The sequence below is a fragment of the Gossypium raimondii genome, chromosome 12, assembly GCF_025698545.1.
Source record: "Gossypium raimondii isolate GPD5lz chromosome 12, ASM2569854v1, whole genome shotgun sequence".
NCBI classification, from domain to species: Eukaryota; Viridiplantae; Streptophyta; class Magnoliopsida; order Malvales; family Malvaceae; genus Gossypium; species Gossypium raimondii.
In genome coordinates, this window is record NC_068576.1 from 37,609,791 (window position 1) to 37,630,711 (window position 20,921).

The 20,921-nt window shown below is 33.6% G+C and overlaps 1 protein-coding gene and 1 pseudogene across 1 annotated transcript; both read right to left on the reverse strand.

Moving 5' to 3' along the window:
• Nucleotides 1–15,454: 15,454 nt before the first annotated feature.
• LOC105763949 (uncharacterized) lies at nucleotides 15,455–16,693 on the reverse strand (annotated as a pseudogene).
• A 254-nt stretch (nucleotides 16,694–16,947) lies between these two features.
• Nucleotides 16,948–19,715, reverse strand: LOC105763951 (GRF1-interacting factor 3). The gene is made up of 5 exons (XM_012582358.2): nucleotides 19,507–19,715; nucleotides 19,280–19,399; nucleotides 18,396–18,472; nucleotides 17,738–17,825; nucleotides 16,948–17,660 (listed from the first exon to the last, which is right to left on the reverse strand). The coding sequence occupies exons 2-5, from the start codon at nucleotides 19,355–19,357 to the stop codon at nucleotides 17,280–17,282; spliced, it is 624 nt and encodes a 207-aa protein (XP_012437812.1). The 5' UTR covers nucleotides 19,358–19,399; nucleotides 19,507–19,715; the 3' UTR covers nucleotides 16,948–17,279.
• Nucleotides 19,716–20,921: the final 1,206 nt, after the last annotated feature.

Below are 20,921 nucleotides of genomic sequence, written 5' to 3' on the forward strand. Positions count from 1 at the left end.
TTCAACTACTGTTTTGTCTTGAGCCGCGTGTTAATAATATCAGTCTATTTTAACCAAAAAATAAAAATAACAAAAAAATTAATATAGTTGGCTGACCAAAAAAAGATAAAATGAAATAGTTGAGTATAAAAAAAAAACCATAGTTGAGTGACTACTAAACCTGATCATGAATTAAGCCACCCACTGATGCAGAAACCTGGATCTAGACACAAGAGAAACACAAATTAGAAATAAAACGAGAATAAATAAAATTAGTTAAATAATAATATTAAAGAAAAAAAAAGATAGATTTGCCCTATGGAACCCTTGGTTAACTTGTAACCAAAAACGCCAATGACTGAGCGGCTCCCTACGAAACCCCTAGAAGAAGAACCTCTAGAAACACCGATGAACAGGAAAGAAATTTGAATATTTGTAACTCTGAAATACCCTCGAAAGTAACAAACTCCAAACTAAATAGCAAGAGAAGAATCACTCTACTCTCAAAAATTTGCCTCACACAAATTTGGAAGAAAACAAATACTCTATTTTTATTCGACCTCCCCCTAATGTGTAGAAAGCAAGCCTATTTATAGGCAAAATACAAGAGTAATTGAACCCTAATAAAACTCTTTAAAATTTATCTAAGAAAATAAATAAATAATAACCTAACCAATAAAATTACTTAACTCATAAGTGATGTGTCCCAACCAATGAGAATTAAGTAAATAATAATAATAAGATACATAAAAGATTAATCCACCAATTTAAGGGGCTTGCACTATTCCAAGATTGGTCCAGTGAATTGCATTCCGGTATTTGTCAACGTCACGAACATGATGAATTAAATTTGTAGCAACAAAGTCTTGGACAAAAGCATTCATCTTTGATTTTAATTGTCGTGCCTTGCTTCGAGTGATTGGACCACTAGGAAAAACAACCCTTTGAGTGTCACCTCCTTGGCTCGTATCATTCTCCCCCTCTTCAAGAAGATTCGTCCTTGAATCTGAACCTACATCAAATTCAAAAGGAGAAAGATCAGAAACATTGAAAGTAGCACTAACACTATACTCACCAAGAAGATCAATGCGATAAGCATTGTCATTTATTTTCTCGAGTACTTGGAATGGTCATCTCCTCGTGCATCAAGTTTATTTTTCTCTTAGAAGGAAATCGTTCCTTCCTCATATGCACCCATACCCAATCTCCAGGTTCAAACAAGACTTGCTTTCGCCCTTTATTAGCTCGATGTGCATTGGACTCATTCTTTTTCTCAATGGCTTTACGAGCCTTCTCATGGATCTCTTTCACTAAATCAGCTTTCCTTTCACCATCTAAATTAGTAATCTCATTTAAAGGTAAAGGAAGCAAATCTAAAACAGTAAGTGGATTAAAGCTATATACAATCTCAAAAGGAGTAAAACCTGTGGAAGAATGAACAGAACGATTATAAGCAAACTCAACATAGGGTATCCATTCTTTCCAAGATTTAACATTCTTACCTATTATGGCTCTAAGCAAAGATCCCAAAACTCGATTTACCACCTCGGTTTGACCATCAGTTTGAGGGTGGCATGTAGTAGAGTAAAGTAGTTTAGTACCTAACTTACCCCATAACACCTTCCAAAAGTGACTAAGAAATTTTGCATCTCTATCGGAAACGATAGTCCTTGGGATTCCATGTAATCTCACAACTTCACGAAAAAATAGATCGGCAATATGGGTTGCATCATCAGTCTTATGGCATGGAATGAAATGATCCATTTTAGAAAATCGATCCACAACCACAAAGATGCTATCTCGTCCACGCTTTGTCCTTGGTAAACCTATTACAAAATCCATTGAAATGTCAGTCCAAGGTGAACTAGGAATAGGAAGAGGAGTATATAGACCATGAGGCATCACAGTGGATTTAGCTTGTTTACAAGTAATGCAAGTAGAGCAAATTTTCTCAACAAGTTTTCGCATGTTAGGCCAATAAAAATGCTTATGTAAAACATCATAAGTCTTAGTGACTCCAAAATGACCCATAAGACCACCACTATGAGCCTCTCGAACCAATAATTCTCGCATTGAACACTTTGGTAAACATAGTCTATTATTTCGAAAAAGATAGCCATCATGCTTATAAAATATGTGAAATGCACCATGTTCACATGTGTCATAAATGCTTGCAAAATCAGAATCAGTGGCATATAAATCTTTGAGATACTCAAAACATAATAACTTAGTATGCAAAGTACTAAGTAAAATGTACCTCCTTGATAGAGCATCAGCCACAATATTATCTTTACCTTTCTTATACCTTATAACATAAGGAAAAGATTCAATGAATTCAACCCACCTCGCATGTCGCTTGTTCAACTTACCTTGTCCCTTTAAGTGCTTAAGTGATTCATGATCAGTGTGAATCACAAACTCTTTTGGTAAAAGGTAATGTTGCCAAACTTCTAATGCCCTTACCAAGGCATACAACTCTTTATCATAGGTCGAATAGTTCAAATGTGCTCCACCAAGTTTCTCACTAAAGTAGGCTAGTGGTTTACTATCTTGCATGAGGACGGCACATATACCTACACCAGAAGCATCACATTCAATCTCAAAGGTCTTTTCAAAATTAGGTAAAATAAGAATAGGAGCATTACATAATTTATCTTTAAGTTCATTAAATGCTAATTCTTACTTATCTGTCCAATGAAAAGATACATCCTTTTTAATAAGTGCAGTCAAAGGTGAAGCAATTGTGGAAAAGTTACGAACAAACCTGCGGTAGAAATCAGCTAACCCAAGGAAAGACCTTACCTCAGAAACAGTTTTAGGGATAGGCCATTCTTTAATTGCCTTTACCTTCTCCTCATCCACATGGATTACTGTAGAACTTATTACAAAACCCAAAAAAACAAGCTTATCCATACAAAAGGTGCATTTTCCAAGATTAGCAAAGAGTCGTTCATGCCTTAGCACATTCAATACTAATTTAACATGCCCAACATGATCATTCAAAGTTTTGCTATAAATCAGTATGTCATCAAAATACACAACGACAAATTTTCCTAAAAAAGGTCTAAGTATGTGGTTCATTAATCTCATGAATGTGCTAGGAGCATTAGTTAAGCCAAATGGCATGACTAACCACTCATACAGGCCATACTTAGTCTTAAAAGCAGTTTTCTATTCATCACCTTGTTTCATTCTTATTTGATGGTAACCACTTTTTAAATCAATTTTAGAGAAAATGCATGCACCATTAAGCTCATCCAACATATCATCTAATCGAGGAATTGGATATCGATACTTTACCGTAATCTTGTTGACAACACGACAATCAACACACATTCTCCAAGAACCATCTTTTTTTGGGACGAGAAGTACAGGGACTGCACAAGGGCTTAGACTCTCACGAATCAACCCTTTCTCTAAGAGATCTTCAACTTGCTTTTGCATCTCCTTAGTTTCTTCAGGATTGCTTCGATAGACTGGTCTATTCGGAATACTCAAACTAGGCACAAAGTCAATTTGATGTTCAATCCCTCGTAAAGGAGGTAATCCCTTAGGCATTTCAGAAGGAAATACATCCTCAAAATCCTGCAAAAGATCTACAAAACAACTAGGCAAATGTGTATTAGGGTTAGTCAAAATAAAGTTTTCTCTAAACCTAATAATTACAAATTTTTGTTTTGTGCAAAGAGCAAATTTGATATCTTGAAACCTAGCGAATGAACTCACTCTCTTATCTCGTGACTTGTGTGTGCAATCACTCACCAATGTTGGGCCTTTAAGTTGGCTTTTAACACTAAGGGTCTCTTTACTCTCAGCCTTTTTCAATGATTTTACCTCACTTCCCTTACCCATCTCACTAGCAAGTTTGAGTTGATCATTGTAGACTTCTTGAGGAGGAAGTGGAGCCAAAGTAAACTTCTTTCCAAGAAACACAAAGGTATATTGGTTAAGGAAACCATCATGATTTACTCGTCGATCAAACTGTCATGGCCGTCCAAGTAATATGTGCCCAGCTTGCATTGGAACAACATCACACAAAACTTTATCAGAGTATCTACCAATGGAAAATGAAACTAAGCATTGTTTAGATATTTTTACCTCCCCACTATCATTCAGCCATTGCAAGCGGTATGGCTTTGGATGCTTCACACAAGGTAGGCCAAGTTTCTCAACAAGGGAAGAACTCACCACATTGGTGCAACTTCCACTATCGATGATCAATGAACTAGGTTGTCCACCAATCAAACATCTCGTGTGGAAAATGTTATCTCTTTGTTCGCGCCATTCCTCTTTAAACTGGACATTTAAAGCCCTTCGAGCAACAAGTGCTTTCTCACCATACTCCAAGTATTCTTCATACTCATCATGAGTATGCACATCATCAGCATCTTCCAAAGGAGGCATCTCATCTTCGTTATCAGACTCAAAATCAACATCGCCATTTTCTCGAATCACCAATGACTTTTTATTAGGGCATTCTCGAGCATAGTGACCCCTTCCTTTGCATTTGAAGCAGGTAATATCTTTTGGCTGCTTAATGGCACTAGAAGAAGTAGAAGAAGAAGATGGAGCTCGATTAGGAGAAGTAGAACCTTTAAATGAATTATGCATACTTCTATCTTTGGAGTAAGTTCTAGGCTCATTTGGCTTGAACCGTGCATCTCTCTCATTCTACAATCTATCATCTTATTTTTGCCAATTTCCTCTTCAAGCAGGATTAGAAACTGAACTAGCACCCCTCGTTGTCCCTTTCTTTCGTAATTGTTTTTCAATGGTGAGTGCAGTTTGAAGCATTTCTTCAACATCCATGTAGTGTTGTAACTCAACTTGATTTGCAATCTCAGGCTTTAGGCCGGCAAGGAATCCAGCCATAGTCACCTCAGCCTCTTCAACAAGATTAGCTCTAATCTGAATAGTCCCCATCTCTTTGTAGTAGTCATCCACAGATCTATCTCCTTGAATAAGATGTTGGAGTCTTTGATGGAGTTCTCGATAATAGTATGGTGGAATAAACCGTTTTTGCAAGATGCGCTTCATTTCAACCCAAGTAGTAACAGGTTGCTCTCTATAAAGAATCCTGCTTTTACATAATTGATTCCACCATGTTAGTGCATAATCAATGAACTCAGCGACAGCGTATGTTACCTTTTTCTTATCAGAGTAATTGTAACAAGCAAAGACTGCTTCCATCTTTTCCTCCCAATCAAGGTAACCATCAAGATCATTCTTCCCTGAGAAAGAAGGAAATTTTGGTTTGGGGGTGTCATTGTTTCGTTCCAATCTTTCTCTAGGTACATACTCAGACTCAAAGTCATCATCAAAAACATGGTCCTCCCTTCGTTTAAAAGTTTGATCTCACGAATTTGATTGGCTTATAAAGGCTTGTTCAACTTCTTGTAATTATCGGCAATGTATCTCTCTTGAGTTGTAAGTTTTGTATCAAGATACTCCCTTTGCTCTTGTAACATCTGGGTCATGCGATGTTCGAATTGAGTTTGCAACTTTTTCATCTCTTTGCTCTGATACCAACTGATGCGGAAACCCGAATCTAGATACAAGAGAAACACAAATTAGAAATAAAACGGGAATAAATAAAATTAGTTAAATAATAATAATAATAATAAAGCAAAAAAAGATAGATTTGCCCTATGGAACCCTTGGTTAACTTGTAACCAAAAACACCAATGTCTGAGCGGCTCCATACGAAACCCCTAGAAGAAGAACCGCTAGAAACACCGATGAACGGGAAAGAAATTTGAATATTTGTAACTCCGAAATACCCTCGAAAGTAACAAACTTCAAACTAAATAGCAAGAGAAGAATCGCTCTACTCTAAAAAATTTGCCTCACATAAATTTGGAAGAAAACAAATACTCTATTTTTATTCGACCTCCCCCCAATGTGTATAAAGCAAGCCTATTTATAGGTAAAACACAAGAGTAATTGAACCCTAATAAAACTCTTTAAAATTTATCTAAGAAAATAAATAAATAATAACCTAACCAATAAAATTACTTAACTCATAAGTGATGTGTCCCAACCAATGAGAATTAAGTAAATAATAATAATAAGATACATAAAAGATTAATCCACCAATTTATGGGCTTGCACTATTCCAAGATTGGTCCAGTGAATTGCATTCCGGTATTTGTCAACGTCACGAACATGATGAATTAAATTTGTAGCAACAAAGTCTTGGACAAAAGCATTCATCTTTGATTTTAATTTTCGTGCCTTGCTTCGAGTGATTGGACCACTAGGAAAAACAACCCCTTGAGTGTCACCTCCTTGGCTCGTATCACCCACCCAAGCCCAGAGGTCCACTCGAAAAGTGGAAGGATTTGGGCAAAATATAGACCTGAAAAATGGGCTTGGATAAAAAAAATATGATCTATTTTCTAAACAGACTGGATCTCGGGTAGGATTTTTTTGCCCGACCCAGCCCGAATCAACTTATACTTTCTTTCTTTTTTTGTTATTTGTTGTTGCTATTTTGTTGCTATTTTGTTATTATATTGCTACTGTTTTATTATTATTTGGATATTGTATAACTCTTATTTTATCATTAATTTTACTACTATTTTAGAGGCATTTGCTTGCTATGTTGTAACTATCTTAGTATTATTTAAGTATAAAAACTTTTTTAAATGTATTTTCAATATGTTGAAAAACATTCATTTTAATACTTTTAGTGTATTTGAGATATTATATTTTAAAAAAAAATCATATAAAAAAATTAATATGAGCCGGTCGGGTCAGACTCAGGTAACATTTTTAATTTGAGTCAGGCATGAAAAAATTTTTAGGTCCATTTTCAGGTCAGGTCCAAGCTTAAAAAATGGGTCTAAAATTTTGTATCAACCCGACCGGCTTGAATCTAGTGACTACTAATGTAATTTATCCAAATTTTAAATATAGAATGAGTATAGGGATTGGAAATAGAATTTAACCTTTGTTTTGCACGGTGCCACGGTTGCTTACGTCGGCTGCGTGTTTTTTATTATTATATATTTTTAAAGAAAAGAAAATTATAATGTGATTCAAATAAAATTTAATCTTATTTTATTATAGGAATTTGTTAAAATTCACTTCACTCGAATAAAACGATGATTATGCTTTCAAATTTTTAAAACTAAAAAAAGGGACAATATATTTAAAAATAACATGAAGAAAACATAAAAACTTAAAAGTGCCATTTATGTTAATATTCAAAATTCTTAAAAATAAAAACAAACCTGTAAAGTATTTAATAGTTTTTGGAAACACGTGAATCATTTATGATGTGAATTAAAGAACCCAACTGCATTGGTAGAGCCTAAGGGTTCAACCATGACCTAGCTAGGTCCCAACTTATATTCATTTATATAAACTCAAGCTTGGTAAAAGTTATCATACCAATCTTTATATTAGTCCTTATTTGTTAGTTAAATGAACAAAATGGGAAAATATTATATCAGTCCTTTTATATTTTATAAAATTATAAATTAGTAAATGATCAAATTGCATTTAGGGTCCTAAAAATGATAAAATTTTAATTTAACCTTTTAAAAGCTACAAAAGATATAAGCTAATACAATGATAAAATTACATTATAACTCTCATAAAAATACATAACTCAATTTCGGTCCAAAAAATAATTTCTAGCTCCTTCCTTGTTCTACTTCCTTTTTCATGTTTCTTGTTCGTCATACATTGCAATACATTTTTCTAAACCAAAACCTTGTAGAGTGAATCAATTCCCTTAAACAAACGGTTTTATTTGTTCTTGGATTTTTCAAAGAGAGAGTGCTTGAAAGACACTTGTGTTTAACCTAAGTAAGATTTTTTTTTCAATCACCTCATATTTGTAACGATTCAATTTTTAATAGTGTCAAAAAATGAGATTTCGGAACCTTATTTTCATAAATATAAAATTTGAATATTTACGGAGTTAATATAAAATACAATAAAGATCGGTAAAATAATTTAGCCTAAAAATAGTTAATTAAAGCTTAGGGACTAAATTGTAAAAGTACAATCGTTATTGAGTTTTAATTAAGAAATAGCTTGGGGACCTAGATGGCAATTATGCAAAGGACTAAAATGGTGATTAAACTATTATTTTCTTATAGTTAGTGGATGATGATGAAATTTCCATTTAGTTTAATTAATAATTAAATTATTATAATTAAACCATAATTAAGTTAATTAATTAAGATTAAATAATGTTAATTATGGTATAAATATTAACTTTAGTGGAAAAAGATGAGAAATATCATCATCTTCTTTAGTTTCTCCACCATCCACAATTAAAACAAAAAAAGAAAAGCTTCAACCTTTAGCTAACTTTCGACCATCAATTCAAGTAAGTCCCTAAGCCGTTTTCCTTTGATTTTTTATAGATTTATGATCATAAGAGCTTGGTCTAGCTAACCCATGTATCATTTGTTTTTAATTGTTAAGTTTTTAGCAAGTTGTCATTACTTAGAAATTGATGAATTAGGCTTGAAATTGATACAAATTAAGCCTAAATCATGATAATGATTAAATAGTAAAGCTAAACAATTTGTTAATTAAATTTGTAACATTAGAGACCAAATTGAATAAATTGAAAATATGTTATGAAATTGTGCTATGAATAGATAGTATAGGGTCCCTAATGAAAGAATGTGAAATTAGATTTTGATTCGATGCTAAATATCGAAATATATGCATATCTTAAGTAAAAAGACTAAATTGAATAAAATATAAAATATGCTTGACTTTGTATTTGAATATGAATAGGATGAAATTTGATATCGTTTATTTATTAAATTATCATATATAACTAAAGGCGACGTAGGGCCATCGAGAGGGAAAGGAAAAGATATAGTCATCTACGAGTGATGCAAGGATTCGGTTTGTACTTTTATGATTCGAGATCATTATATTTATATGCATATACATATTGAATGCACGATTGACTATCGAGGTAAACTTATGATTGTCGTATGAATTGATTTGCATTGAATGATATTAAATATCGGGACATTGGACTGAATTGAATATAGTAGAAAAAAGTATGATATATTTGATAAATGGTTTGTGATACAAAATGATGATGATAACGCTATGACTTATGTTATGTGGCATTGGATGTATATATGTATTGGTGATAAGATGAATTGAGAATGATGATATATGAATTGGATTATATAATGTAATCAGGACATTGATTACTCCATTAGCTGTTCGGATAGGGTTGAATATCGTTGGCATGCCATAGGGTCAGGTATAATGATTTGAAACCATCGTTGCCAAGCAACTTGGGGTGGTAGAATGTACATATGCCAATAGTCATCGTTCTCGGACAACCCGAGATGACAAAATAATCAGATTATGAAAGTCATTGTTGTCGGGAAACTCAATATGATAGAATAATCAAATTGTGAAAGTCATAGTTGTCGGGCAACCTGGGGTGGTAGTATGTACATGTTCCGATGGTCATCATTGTCGGGCAACCCGAGATGATAAAGTAATAGATTTGTGTATTCATTCAAAGTCTGTGTCTGGTTAATAGAGTTATAAAAATATGATTTTGGTTATATGATAATTGAGATATATGTGATTGAATTAATATGCTTGTATATATGTGAAATGTGGAAAATGACAGCATGTGAAAAATCATGCGAATCAGTTATAACAAGCTCTAGGGGATGAATTGAATTTAAACAAGTCAATAGACTCAAGAAAGAGAACTGAACCGTCAAATGAATGATTAAATACTATTGGATGAAAATGAGATTGAATGTCATATTGATGCATACATGAATATATGAAATGGAAATTATTACATCTTTGTTGATAAAATGTATAGCATAAAATGTTTAGTTTGATCATCAATTGAAATGGTGTAAGAGAATGATATTTAAGTATTGAACATATAAATTGATATGGTTGAATTATAACATATATTGATTGAATTCTTATAGTGAGTATGCTCATTTTATGACTTGAATCATGAAAGTATCACTGAGATTTACCACTCAGTGTACGATTTGTTTATTCCGTGAGTAGGCTTAGGAGGATCTCGATGTCCCGTAACATGATTCAACATCTAACTAGCAGTCCTTGACTCAGAAATGTTTGTATAGTCCCTTTTCATTTTAATATATGGCATGTACCTAGGTTTCGAGTCAGTTTTGTATATTAAGTGATCATGTTTATATTTATATTAGTAATGGTTAATTGACATGGTTAAATGGTAATATATATATGCTATGTTTTGAACTTGTTGAAGTTGAAATGAGTTTGATATGCATATATGATATTAGGTTAAATGTAATGAGAAGGTACCAAATGGTCAAATGGTTAAAATGTAGTAATTGTCATAGGTAACAAAGTAAAAGTGGTTTGTTGTATAATGTATATGTATTGTTAAAATGGTTAGAAATTGGCATGTGGATATGATATTTTGCTTAAATGATTGGATTAAGGATGCCTTGGATCTTTCTAAATCAGATTCTAGAATATCAAATAACCTTGACCCGTTACCTATAAAAAGATATGAACCAAAGGTATAAGAAAGAAAGTAGTCGCCACACTTAAGAAAAGAACGGTTTTGAGTGATAAGACATAGGTTGGAACACCATAAGAAAGATCTTGATAAGTTCTAGAAAGTCCATTAAAGAACCAGAAGAGAAAACACTCCCTAAATATATTAGGTTCAAAATCATTTGTTGCATACTCATATCCCCCTATTTATACTTGGAACAACTCTCTAAGAATAGGAAAAATCATATTTAAAGCACTAAATTAATATGTGCATGAATCCAACCATACAACGAATCTGACTTAACTAGCCATATAATGCGTCTAAAAGTAACTAAATGAATTTAATAAGAGATAAATATGTCCCATAGATGATCTGAAAAAAAGCCATAAATTTGGAAGCTAAATAGCCATTTCAATTTGCTTTTAAAATATTAAATAAGCCTTGATTTTTATTTGGTCCAATCTTGGACTTTTTCTTTTCATAATTAGCCCATATCCTTTGGATTAGCTTATTAAGTGCTTCTTTGAACCATCTAGCTCTTGCTCTTGTAATTGATCTATTTGGAACTTGTAATAGATCTTTAAGTGTTGCTCATTTATTCTCATCATTAATTTCCTCTTGAAAAGGATTTGTTCTCAAATCTTCACCTACATCAAAAGGAGATAAATCAGAGGCATTAAAACTTGCACTCACATTATACTCACATTAAACTTTATCACATTTTTCATTTTATACTTAACACCACCGTCCATTACTATTTTCATAGTGGTTTAATTTCCACTTAAGTCCCCTATACATGTTTTACTTAAAGATTCATTAACAATTAAACTTTTACTACTTTTACAATTTAGTCATTGTACCTTAATTAATCACTAATTCGATAAAATTACTTATTTGAAACTCAATTTACTTCTAAAATAATTCCCTAGATATTTAATAAAACTATTTATGACTTCAGTTTAAGAAAATGAGGTACTGAAATCATGTTTTCAGACATTACGGACTTCCGGGTCGTTACAAATTCCAAGCTCTAGAAACAGGTCATGGATGCCGAGATGAATTTTATGGAATCCAATACGGTGTGGAAACTTTCAAGCTTATCGGTTGGGATTAAACCTATAAGGTGTAAGTGGGTCTACAAGAAGAAGATAAATGTGGAAGGGAAAGTAGAAACACATAAAGCTAGACTTGTAAGGAAATGTTATACACAGAAAGAAGACATTGATTACGATGAGACCTCTCTAATAGTCATGCTCAAGTCTATCTGCATACTCTTATCCATTGTCGCTACTCTCGATTACGAGATCTGAAAAATAGATGTGAAGACAACATTCTTAAATGACTATCTTGGTGAGACCATTTACATGGCTCAACTCACTGTCTATATTACCAAAGGAAATGAGCAGAAAGTTTGCAAACTACTAAGATCCATTATGGACTTAAGTAGGCATCCTGCTCATGGAATAAAAGATTTGATCGAACGATCAAGATTTTTGGGTTGAGCAAAAAGCTGATGAACCTTGTGTTTATAAGCGTATAAAAGACAAAAAGATGGTCTTCCTCATTTTGCATGTCGACGATATTCTACTTTTCAGAAACAATGTAGGAGAATTGTCATCGATCAAACTATGGTTATCTCAATAGTTTAGCATGAAGGACTTGGGTGAAGCTAGTTATATTCTTGGAATTCGAATCTTTAGGGGTCGAAAGAATAAAACAATAGTTCTATCACAAGCTTCATACATTGATAATGTACTAGAACGATTTGCAATGATAGACGCGAAGCCAAGCACTCAGTTAACTGTATATGATTTTCATCTTTCTTTGGATAACTGTCCTAAGACAGTAGAAGAAAGGGAGCCTATGAGAAAGGTTTCATATGCTTCGACAGTTAGAAGCCTTATGTATGCGATGCTTTACACACGTCCATATATCTGTTTCGCCATATGAATAGTAAATGTAGTGAAAGTAGCTTCTAAAGATAACCTTATGGATCCATTTGCTAAGACTCTTGTAACTAAGAGTTTTAACAAACACGTCGAGGATATGAGAATGCGAAACATGACACATTTACTGCACTAGGGCAAGTGGGAGATTGTTGTGAAATGTGTCCATTTTGTAGTAAACATGTAACTATTTTCTATGTATTTGAACGATAAATGAGGTTATTATTTTTCACACACTTGAATTCAAGAGAAGTTGTAGAGAGAAAATTCTATGAAAAAATTATTTCAGAAGATTTCTAGAGATATTTTTCTTATTTACAACTTGACCCAAAAGTGTAGAGAAATTTTGAAATTACCCCACTGGTAATTTTGTGGAAATTTCTGATTCCAAGCGAGCCCACACTCAGCAGACGTGAGCTTGATGATAGCGGAGAATACTACTCGGTTGAAGCGTTCATTCTGGACGAATAAAAAATGTACAATTTTAATTAAGTGTATTACTTCAGATATCACAACCAAGTTCTAGTTTTGGAAAAAAATTTAAAACTCTGATTTTTCCTTAAACTCATTTTTTGTTGCATTTTTCAAACCTGTTTTTTCAACAGCCCCTTCCCAAACATTTAAAGCATTTAACATCTTTATTTCTAGAAGGCTAGAATTCAGTTTTACCTTTGTTTTGTGGGTCTCCGTTTTTATTGTCTTTGGAAACTTCAAACTTGTTCTTAGATTGAGGTTTCCCATCTTTCTTGCTCCAATTCTAATTCCATGTTAAAGAAGAATCAGAACTTTGTCCTATCCTTGTGGAATCCTCCTCTATGTTATCCCGAATCATAGCTATCTCCATCTCATTATGGTAATTTTTAACAATTTTAGACCTTTGAGTAAGGCCTTGCAGTTTTTGAAATAAGTCATTCTAATAGTGACCTGGAACGAATCTTCTTCTCGTGACAGCTTTCATTTCCTCCCATGTCTTAATAGGCCTTTCACCATTTCTTCTCCTGCTCAAAATCATTTGATCTCACCAAATAATAGCATAGTTGGTGACTTCAATGGCAACTAGTTTTACCTTTTTCCTCTTAGAATAGTTGTGGCAATCAAACACCAGCTCAATCTTCTTCTCCCACTCTAAATATGTTTCAGAATCATTTTTTCCTTGGAAAGATGGAATCTTCATCTTAATGTTTCCAAAATTGTCATCAATTCGATCTCTAGCTCTTCTACCTCTATTCCCATGACCATATATTCCCACGTTAACAATAGAGGCGCGATCATTTTTTTCCTCATTATTGCCATAATAATCATCATAGTCATATCTATTGGGAGTCATTTATCTTTGTTGTACATTAGGAGCTATAGGTGGTTGCCCTCTTTGTGTTCTTTCTTCTACCCTATCCATCCTTCATGTAGTTGTTCTAATTTTGCCCTCATCATTCATCTCATCTCCCCCACTAAGGCTTGAATTTGTAAATTTGGAACACCACCTTCTTCATTTGTCTTTTTGTTAATATTAGGACATGATTAAAAAAAATCAATGTTGAAAATTACCTCACCCACTCCCTCACGTGTCTCCCTCAATAATGATAACACTCACACTCATGTTTGCTCAAATTTGGCTTTTATCCTCTTATAATCTCACACTCTCTTGCATTTTCCATTCTTTAGTTCCCTCTTTCGATTCTTTATTGAGCTTAATGAACTTGAATAATTTTTTTTATAGCAATGAACAACTTAACAAGCAACTTACAAGAAATGAGAAGTAAAGAAAATTTAAGATAAGATAGAAACACTCTTTTGAAAATGTAACTTCAACTTTGATTTTTTTTTTTTTGAATAAATATAGATAACAACCTGATTTAGACACCGTAAGCTCTAATACCAAATGATGCGATTTTAAAGTGATTTGAACCCCAAAAAGAATAATGAGACCCAAAAATTCAATTTAGAACAAGGATGCCTTGGATTGTTCTAAATCAAATTCTAGAATATTAAAGAACCTTGACCCGTTATAAAAAAATATGAACCAAAGGTATAAGAAAGAAAGTAGTCGCCACACTAAAAAAAAAAAAAGGTTGTGAGTGATAAAACATAGGTTAGAATGCCATAAGAAAAATCTTAATAAATTGTAAAAAGTTCGTTGAACAACAAAAAGAGAAAATACTCCCAAATATATTAGGCTCAAAATCGTTTGTTGCAGACTCATTTCCCCCTATTTATACTTGGAACAACCATCCAACAAACTAGTATATGCATGAATCCAACCATACAACGAATCTAGAAGGAGATAAATGGTTGCATACAAGTAATATGACTTAACCAACAATATAAGCATCTAAAAGCGACTAAATGACATTGATAAGAGATAAATATATACCATAGATGATCTGAGCAAAGTTGGCGAATTTAAAAACTAAATAGCCATTTCAATTTGCCTTTATAACATGAAATAAGCCTTGATCTTTATTTGGTCCAATATTGGACTTTGGTTTTCATAATCAGCCCATATCCCTTGGATTAGCCCATTAAATGCTTCCCTGGAAGTGTTGCTCCTTTATTCTCATCACCGTATTTATATTCTTTTTTTTTTTTTTTGCAAGCTTGAGAGAACATTTATTCTGTTGGCACTTATCAACTTATGGGAGAAATCGAGAATCTTATCATACGTTTTAGTTCATTCATGCTTCATTTTACCAACTTATATTACAATGACACTGTATCAACCAAGCATTTAAATATTATGTTTTAATTAAATAAGATAATATTCCATCTCGTAATTTTATAATATCATAATTCCTTGAATCATATAATCTTATTATAAGACACTATTAATTCTTTTAAGCTCAAAATATAGATTTGAGAAATCTATTGCAAGTTCCAACTTGGATATCTTTCGCCAATTAATAATTAAATTCCAAGGACCACCGACCCATGTAAAAAGCCAAATTAATATCAATACCAAAACTTATTCGACTTCACCGCCTTCCTACACTGTTTGATTTAGTGTATACAAATTTATGGATAATTTAAAAATTATTTTTTTTATTCTTATGAAGGCCAAGGTAAATCCCATTATTACACAATCAACCCCAAAGTTTTCCCATTCATTTTTACATGGATAAAAATATCAAAAATTTCTTACTAAAGCAGAGCATCAATGACCCAATGTTGACCATCGGTTCGGATGTTGAGATGATTGATTTGAGCAAACAAATTGACTGCCCTTCTTACCCCATGGTTATCCGCGGCGGTAAAATAATCATGCCCGAAAATTACCCCACCGGGTTTCAAGATCCGATACGCTCCGTTTATGTCTCCCCAAGCGGATATGAAATCATGACCCGCATCGATTTCTAATAGATCCGCCATTATTCCCCATTCACATAGCTTCTCTAGACCCGATCTTGTCGAAAACGGTACGGGTAAAACCGACCCGGTTGCATTGAAATAAACCACATTTTGCATGAACTGTTGAAGCAATAAAACGTCGCCGTTTATGTCGTTAATGTCTTTGAACCGGTCTCTGAAACCCGGCCATCCACGGAAATCGTCGAGGCAGAGTATCTGCGTTTGGAGTCCGAGTTTCCGAGTCACGTTCACCATGTGAAGAGCTGACGCGCCTAAGAAAGTTCCCACTTCGACGATGAGTTTGGGTTTGACTCGTTTTATTAAGTGCTCGAAAACGTCACCGTTAGATCCCCAACCTCTGATTCTTTTTGGTTTTAGGATGTAACGGAGGTGGGGTGGTGGGAAATCGGTTTAAGGGGAGGAACCTTTGAAGACTCGTTGAAGAATCGTTGGGAAGACGAGATGGGGTGGGAGAGGTGAGTTGGAACAGTGAGCGGCGACTCGGAAGTTGTCGAGTTGGGTTGGTAAGCTAGCGAGTTGAAAAACAGAAGGCGGCGGAGGAAGTGGTGGTGGTGGTGGAGGAGGAGAGGAGTGAGACAGGTAACCCAAGGTGTAACTGAGCAAGACGATGATGACATACACGGTGGTATGAGTGAAGAGCTTGGTGGCTATAAAAAACTTGTTTCTTTGGTGGTTATAGAGGTGAACAGGGCGTTGTTGGTCTTCTCTCATGCCGGTTTCTGGTTTTTGCTTTTTCTTGCTCAGGTCTTCTAAAATCAAAACACAGAACAAGAAGGTTAAAGAAAAGGCCTTTCCTTTTCCAACATTGGTTCCGTGCCAAATGTTTGAGAGTGATTTTTGTACTTCATTTTCACCATTGAAAGCTGACATCTAAAGAATATGTTCAAGAATTTTCAAGTTGATTTTGTTTTCTTCTTTGTACTTTGATTCTAATCTTAATTGTTAAGAGACATAGCATCTATAGCTCATTTTACCATGCTCGATACGTTTGTTTTACAATCAATGAAGTTCTGCTTTTTGCTTCTTTACTAAAAGAAAGCATTTTTAAAGGGCCGAATTCAATGGATGAGATAAGCCAACAGATTTTTAGCTTCTTCAACATGAAAGGTTCCACTTTGACAACCATGACCTGGATTTACAAAGTAATTTACAAAAGCAAAACCAGGAAAAAGCAATGTAATTTTCAACTGGATCACAATTTAGATACAAGCTGCAAACTTTTATAGGTTACTACAAAATGACAGCCTCAGAGGTAGTGACCACATGCTCTTATATACCACCTCCTTTTACAACAAAACCATCGTTGTCTTAACAACCTGTTGTTTAATTCATTGGCATGCCAACAACCTCTCAACAAGAGTTAAACTACCTAAACTGCTACATTAAAGAGCAAGTTGAAGATTTTAATTCTACAACAGTCTATGAGATGACCACCAGAGGAATACAAATCCTATTGTAAAAGAAACCTACCATCACAGTCACTTTCCCTCCTCGGCTCTGTCGCCGGTTGTGTTACCCTGTCCATTGACACCGGTTTCAGGGTTTTGCTTGTTTCCAGCACGTCCATCACTTGGGCCTGAAAATTGAGGGGGGCCAGCACTGCTGCCACCTCCAAGACTGGCCTCGGAATGCATGGGATGCATGCCATTGTTGGGTCCTCCAGGCCTGATTCCCATTTGACCTTGCATGGCTTGTTGATGCTGTTGGTGCAGGAGGTGCTGAGGGTCTTGCATTTGATGTGGGTTATTGAATTGCAATGGCACCTTTTGAGGGTACATGCCCGGTTGTTGTGCCATCGCAGCAGCCTGAGGATGTTGCATAAAATATCCTCCGGTTGGAATTGCAGGATGTGGTGCCATCTATGATGATGGAAAATGTGTCAGGAAGCAGTGTAGCAGCGGATAGATTAGAAGAAAGAAGTTATCTTAACACTCACCTGAGGAGGCATTGTTGGCATCGATTGCGGTTGAGCATCCGCAATAGCAGCTAAATACATCAAATTTTTTTGCAGCTGAGCTTGATACCTACATCATCAAAATCTTGTATAGGTACACTGCCTAGATATTGCACATGTAAGCATATATGCATGTGCGAATGATGTATACGAAGAAAAACCGAATCCTTGATAGCACATTTGCAGAAAAACCAAGCTAATGTATCCAGATGATAAATAATAAAGTGATCATTCATTAGCGCTATAAATGCTATTGATGCAAGATAAATGGCAACAAGAACCAAATCGGGTTTGGTTGGAGTGGAGATTTTACCGTCCGTATATGCATCACAAGGCTCAGACATATCTGCAGAACACTCATCCCTGTTTGGATCTAGGTAACTCTCGATTCGAGTCCCACTTTCAACTAAAAACACACAATTATCTAGGAAGGAAGAATTTACAACTAATTGATGGTAACATTAAATACTTCAGTTTGAAGTACGTGAACCATAATACATCCTACGGCATCTAGCACTTTCAACAAGCCACTTCCAACTTAAAGCAAACATATATAATAAACCTCAAACATTAACTTAAAGATGCTGCATGCGCCACTAAGGTAGATAAAAGAAGAAACTGAAATTTATAAATCACTTACTGCGCACATTCAGCAAGTTTTCCAAGATTCTGATTGTCCAAAATTGCCAAAATCAACTTCTTATTCTCATCAAGGTACTGGTAAGAATGAAAATTAAAACACAAGAACTTAATATACTCCATTTTTAAGCATTAAGTGAAAGATATTGTGAATACACAACAAATAGCGAAAACAGACAAAAACAACAGAAACAGTAAAGCCATACATTACACCATATATGGTTTTTCTAGAGTTTAGGCACAACAGAAAAAAGGACCGAACCAAGGAAAGGATAGCCCTTTCAATAGGAAGTTGCTGAATAGAAAGAATAGCTGGATTTCAAGTATGCCTTTGAGCAGATCTATCGGTTTTTGTTTTCAAATCATTGAGTTCAAACAAATATTTCATTGCATTAAAGAATCAAAACACTGAGAATCAAATCGAAAAGGGCAAAAACATTGTTCATTCTCCCCCAACATCAAGCTAACTGTTTGTTACACTATACGCAACTCACCATTCAAGATGGTCCAACTATATCGCTCCGCATTACCAATAACTTCCATTCATTTCTCTATTTCACTCGTCAATTTTACTGCACCTTTTCAAAATGAATACCATCCACCATTCTATCCAAAATAACTACCATTAAAAGCACAATCAACTCTTCCATGTCATAAACGTTATGTTCATAAAATCCAACAAAAGGGCTTCATTTGTTTTTCTTTTGGAACAGATAAAAAAAGGGTTTCTTCTATCTCATACATAACTAAAGATTACCCAAAAAAATTACAAGTTCGAGATCAACATCTCCTTCCTCAACAACCCCATAACTATAACATACTAACATTAAACACAAGACATGGACAATAACGAAAAACAAAAAAAAATTATATAAATATACACACCTTCTGAATCTGTTCAGTAGTAATATTAGTAGGTGGATATGAAGGCATGACAGGAATCATTTGGGGTGGCTGCGGCATCTTCGTGTGAACTTTTACTTTACTCCAAAAGAAACCCTAAACCTAATCACCATGAAAAAAAATTCCCCAACAAAAATCTCAATCAAATATAGATAAATATTAAACAAAAAAATGGAAATAAAAAAAAGGGTATGTACTATTTTTTTTACCTTGTTTGAGCAGATGAGTGTGGAGGATGTCCTCTGTTTTTTTTTTTCAAAATAATTTAATTCTTGAAATAGGGTTTTACTTAATGACGATGGTTGAGGAATTTAAGACGTGATATATAAATATCATAAAGATAAAATGGATAAAGCCGAAGAAAAGAAGCTAGATATGGTCTATGTCTTGTTGTGTTCTGTTTGTTGAAAGACAAAACTCACCCGAATAATGATTTTTTTCGATTTAATTTGTATATAATATTAATTTAAGGGTTAATTACACCAAAATTACTAAATTATTAGTAAATTTACGTTTTGGTTATTCAACTTCAAAAATTTACAAAACGGTCATTGAACTATTCAAAAGTTTTTATTTAAGTTATTGAATTATTCCAAAGTTTTTATTTAAGTTACTATGTTGTTAAGTTTTTTTTTTAATTTGACTAACAAGCTTTAAGCGATGATTCGATGATCGCTACGGTGGATCAATACCCATCAACAAGTAAGACATATCTTAGATCCAAGTCATTTTGTCAACGTCGAAGATCAAAGAAGATATTGTTTGGATTTTGATTCGTAGATTAGTGATGTTTAAAGTTGTTTCATGAAAAAAAATTGAACTATAGAAGATAAGAGGAGAAGAGCTTTAGATTGGAGCAGGCGGTACGAACAGAGAAGGTTATACAACAATAATTTTAACTATCTAGTGACTTAAATGAAAACTTTCGAATAGTTTAATGACCATTTTGTAACATTTTAAAGTTGAGTAACCAAAACATAAATTTACTAATAATTTGGTGACCTTAAATGTAATTTACCTTTAATTTAAATTAGTTTTCTATTGTTAAATAATTTAAATTAGTTTTCTATTGTTAAATAAATTAATTTAGTTTTTAAACAAATAAAACTGGATCTATTTAATTTAATTTGTTCATAAAAATGGAAAAAGAAAAGTCAAATGATTTTGTTATTTTCTATCAAAATATATATTCTTTTTAAAATTTTGTAGTTTTGTCAAAATAATCTTTTATTTAGTATTAAATTGAGTATAAAAGACAATTTCAATAATTTCTTTTTTTAAGGCTTTCATTCGTTAAATTACATCACGCTGTAACGGTCTAATTCCTAGTGGTGTCAAAAAAGACAGTTTCGAAATTTTACTTTCGTAAACCAAGTCTGTAAATATTAAATTAGAATATTTACGGAATTAGTATAAATGAATATTAAAGTTTACTCCTTCAATTTTGTTTATTAATTGCTTAATTAGGATACATGGACTAAATTATAAAAGTCTTATCACCATAGGTTTTAATTGGCCAAAGATTTAGGGACTTAAATTGCAATTAACCTAAGGACTAAAATGATAAATAAATCATTTTCAAGAGGTGGTAGTGGACAGTAGGATTAAGAAAATTAATTAATTA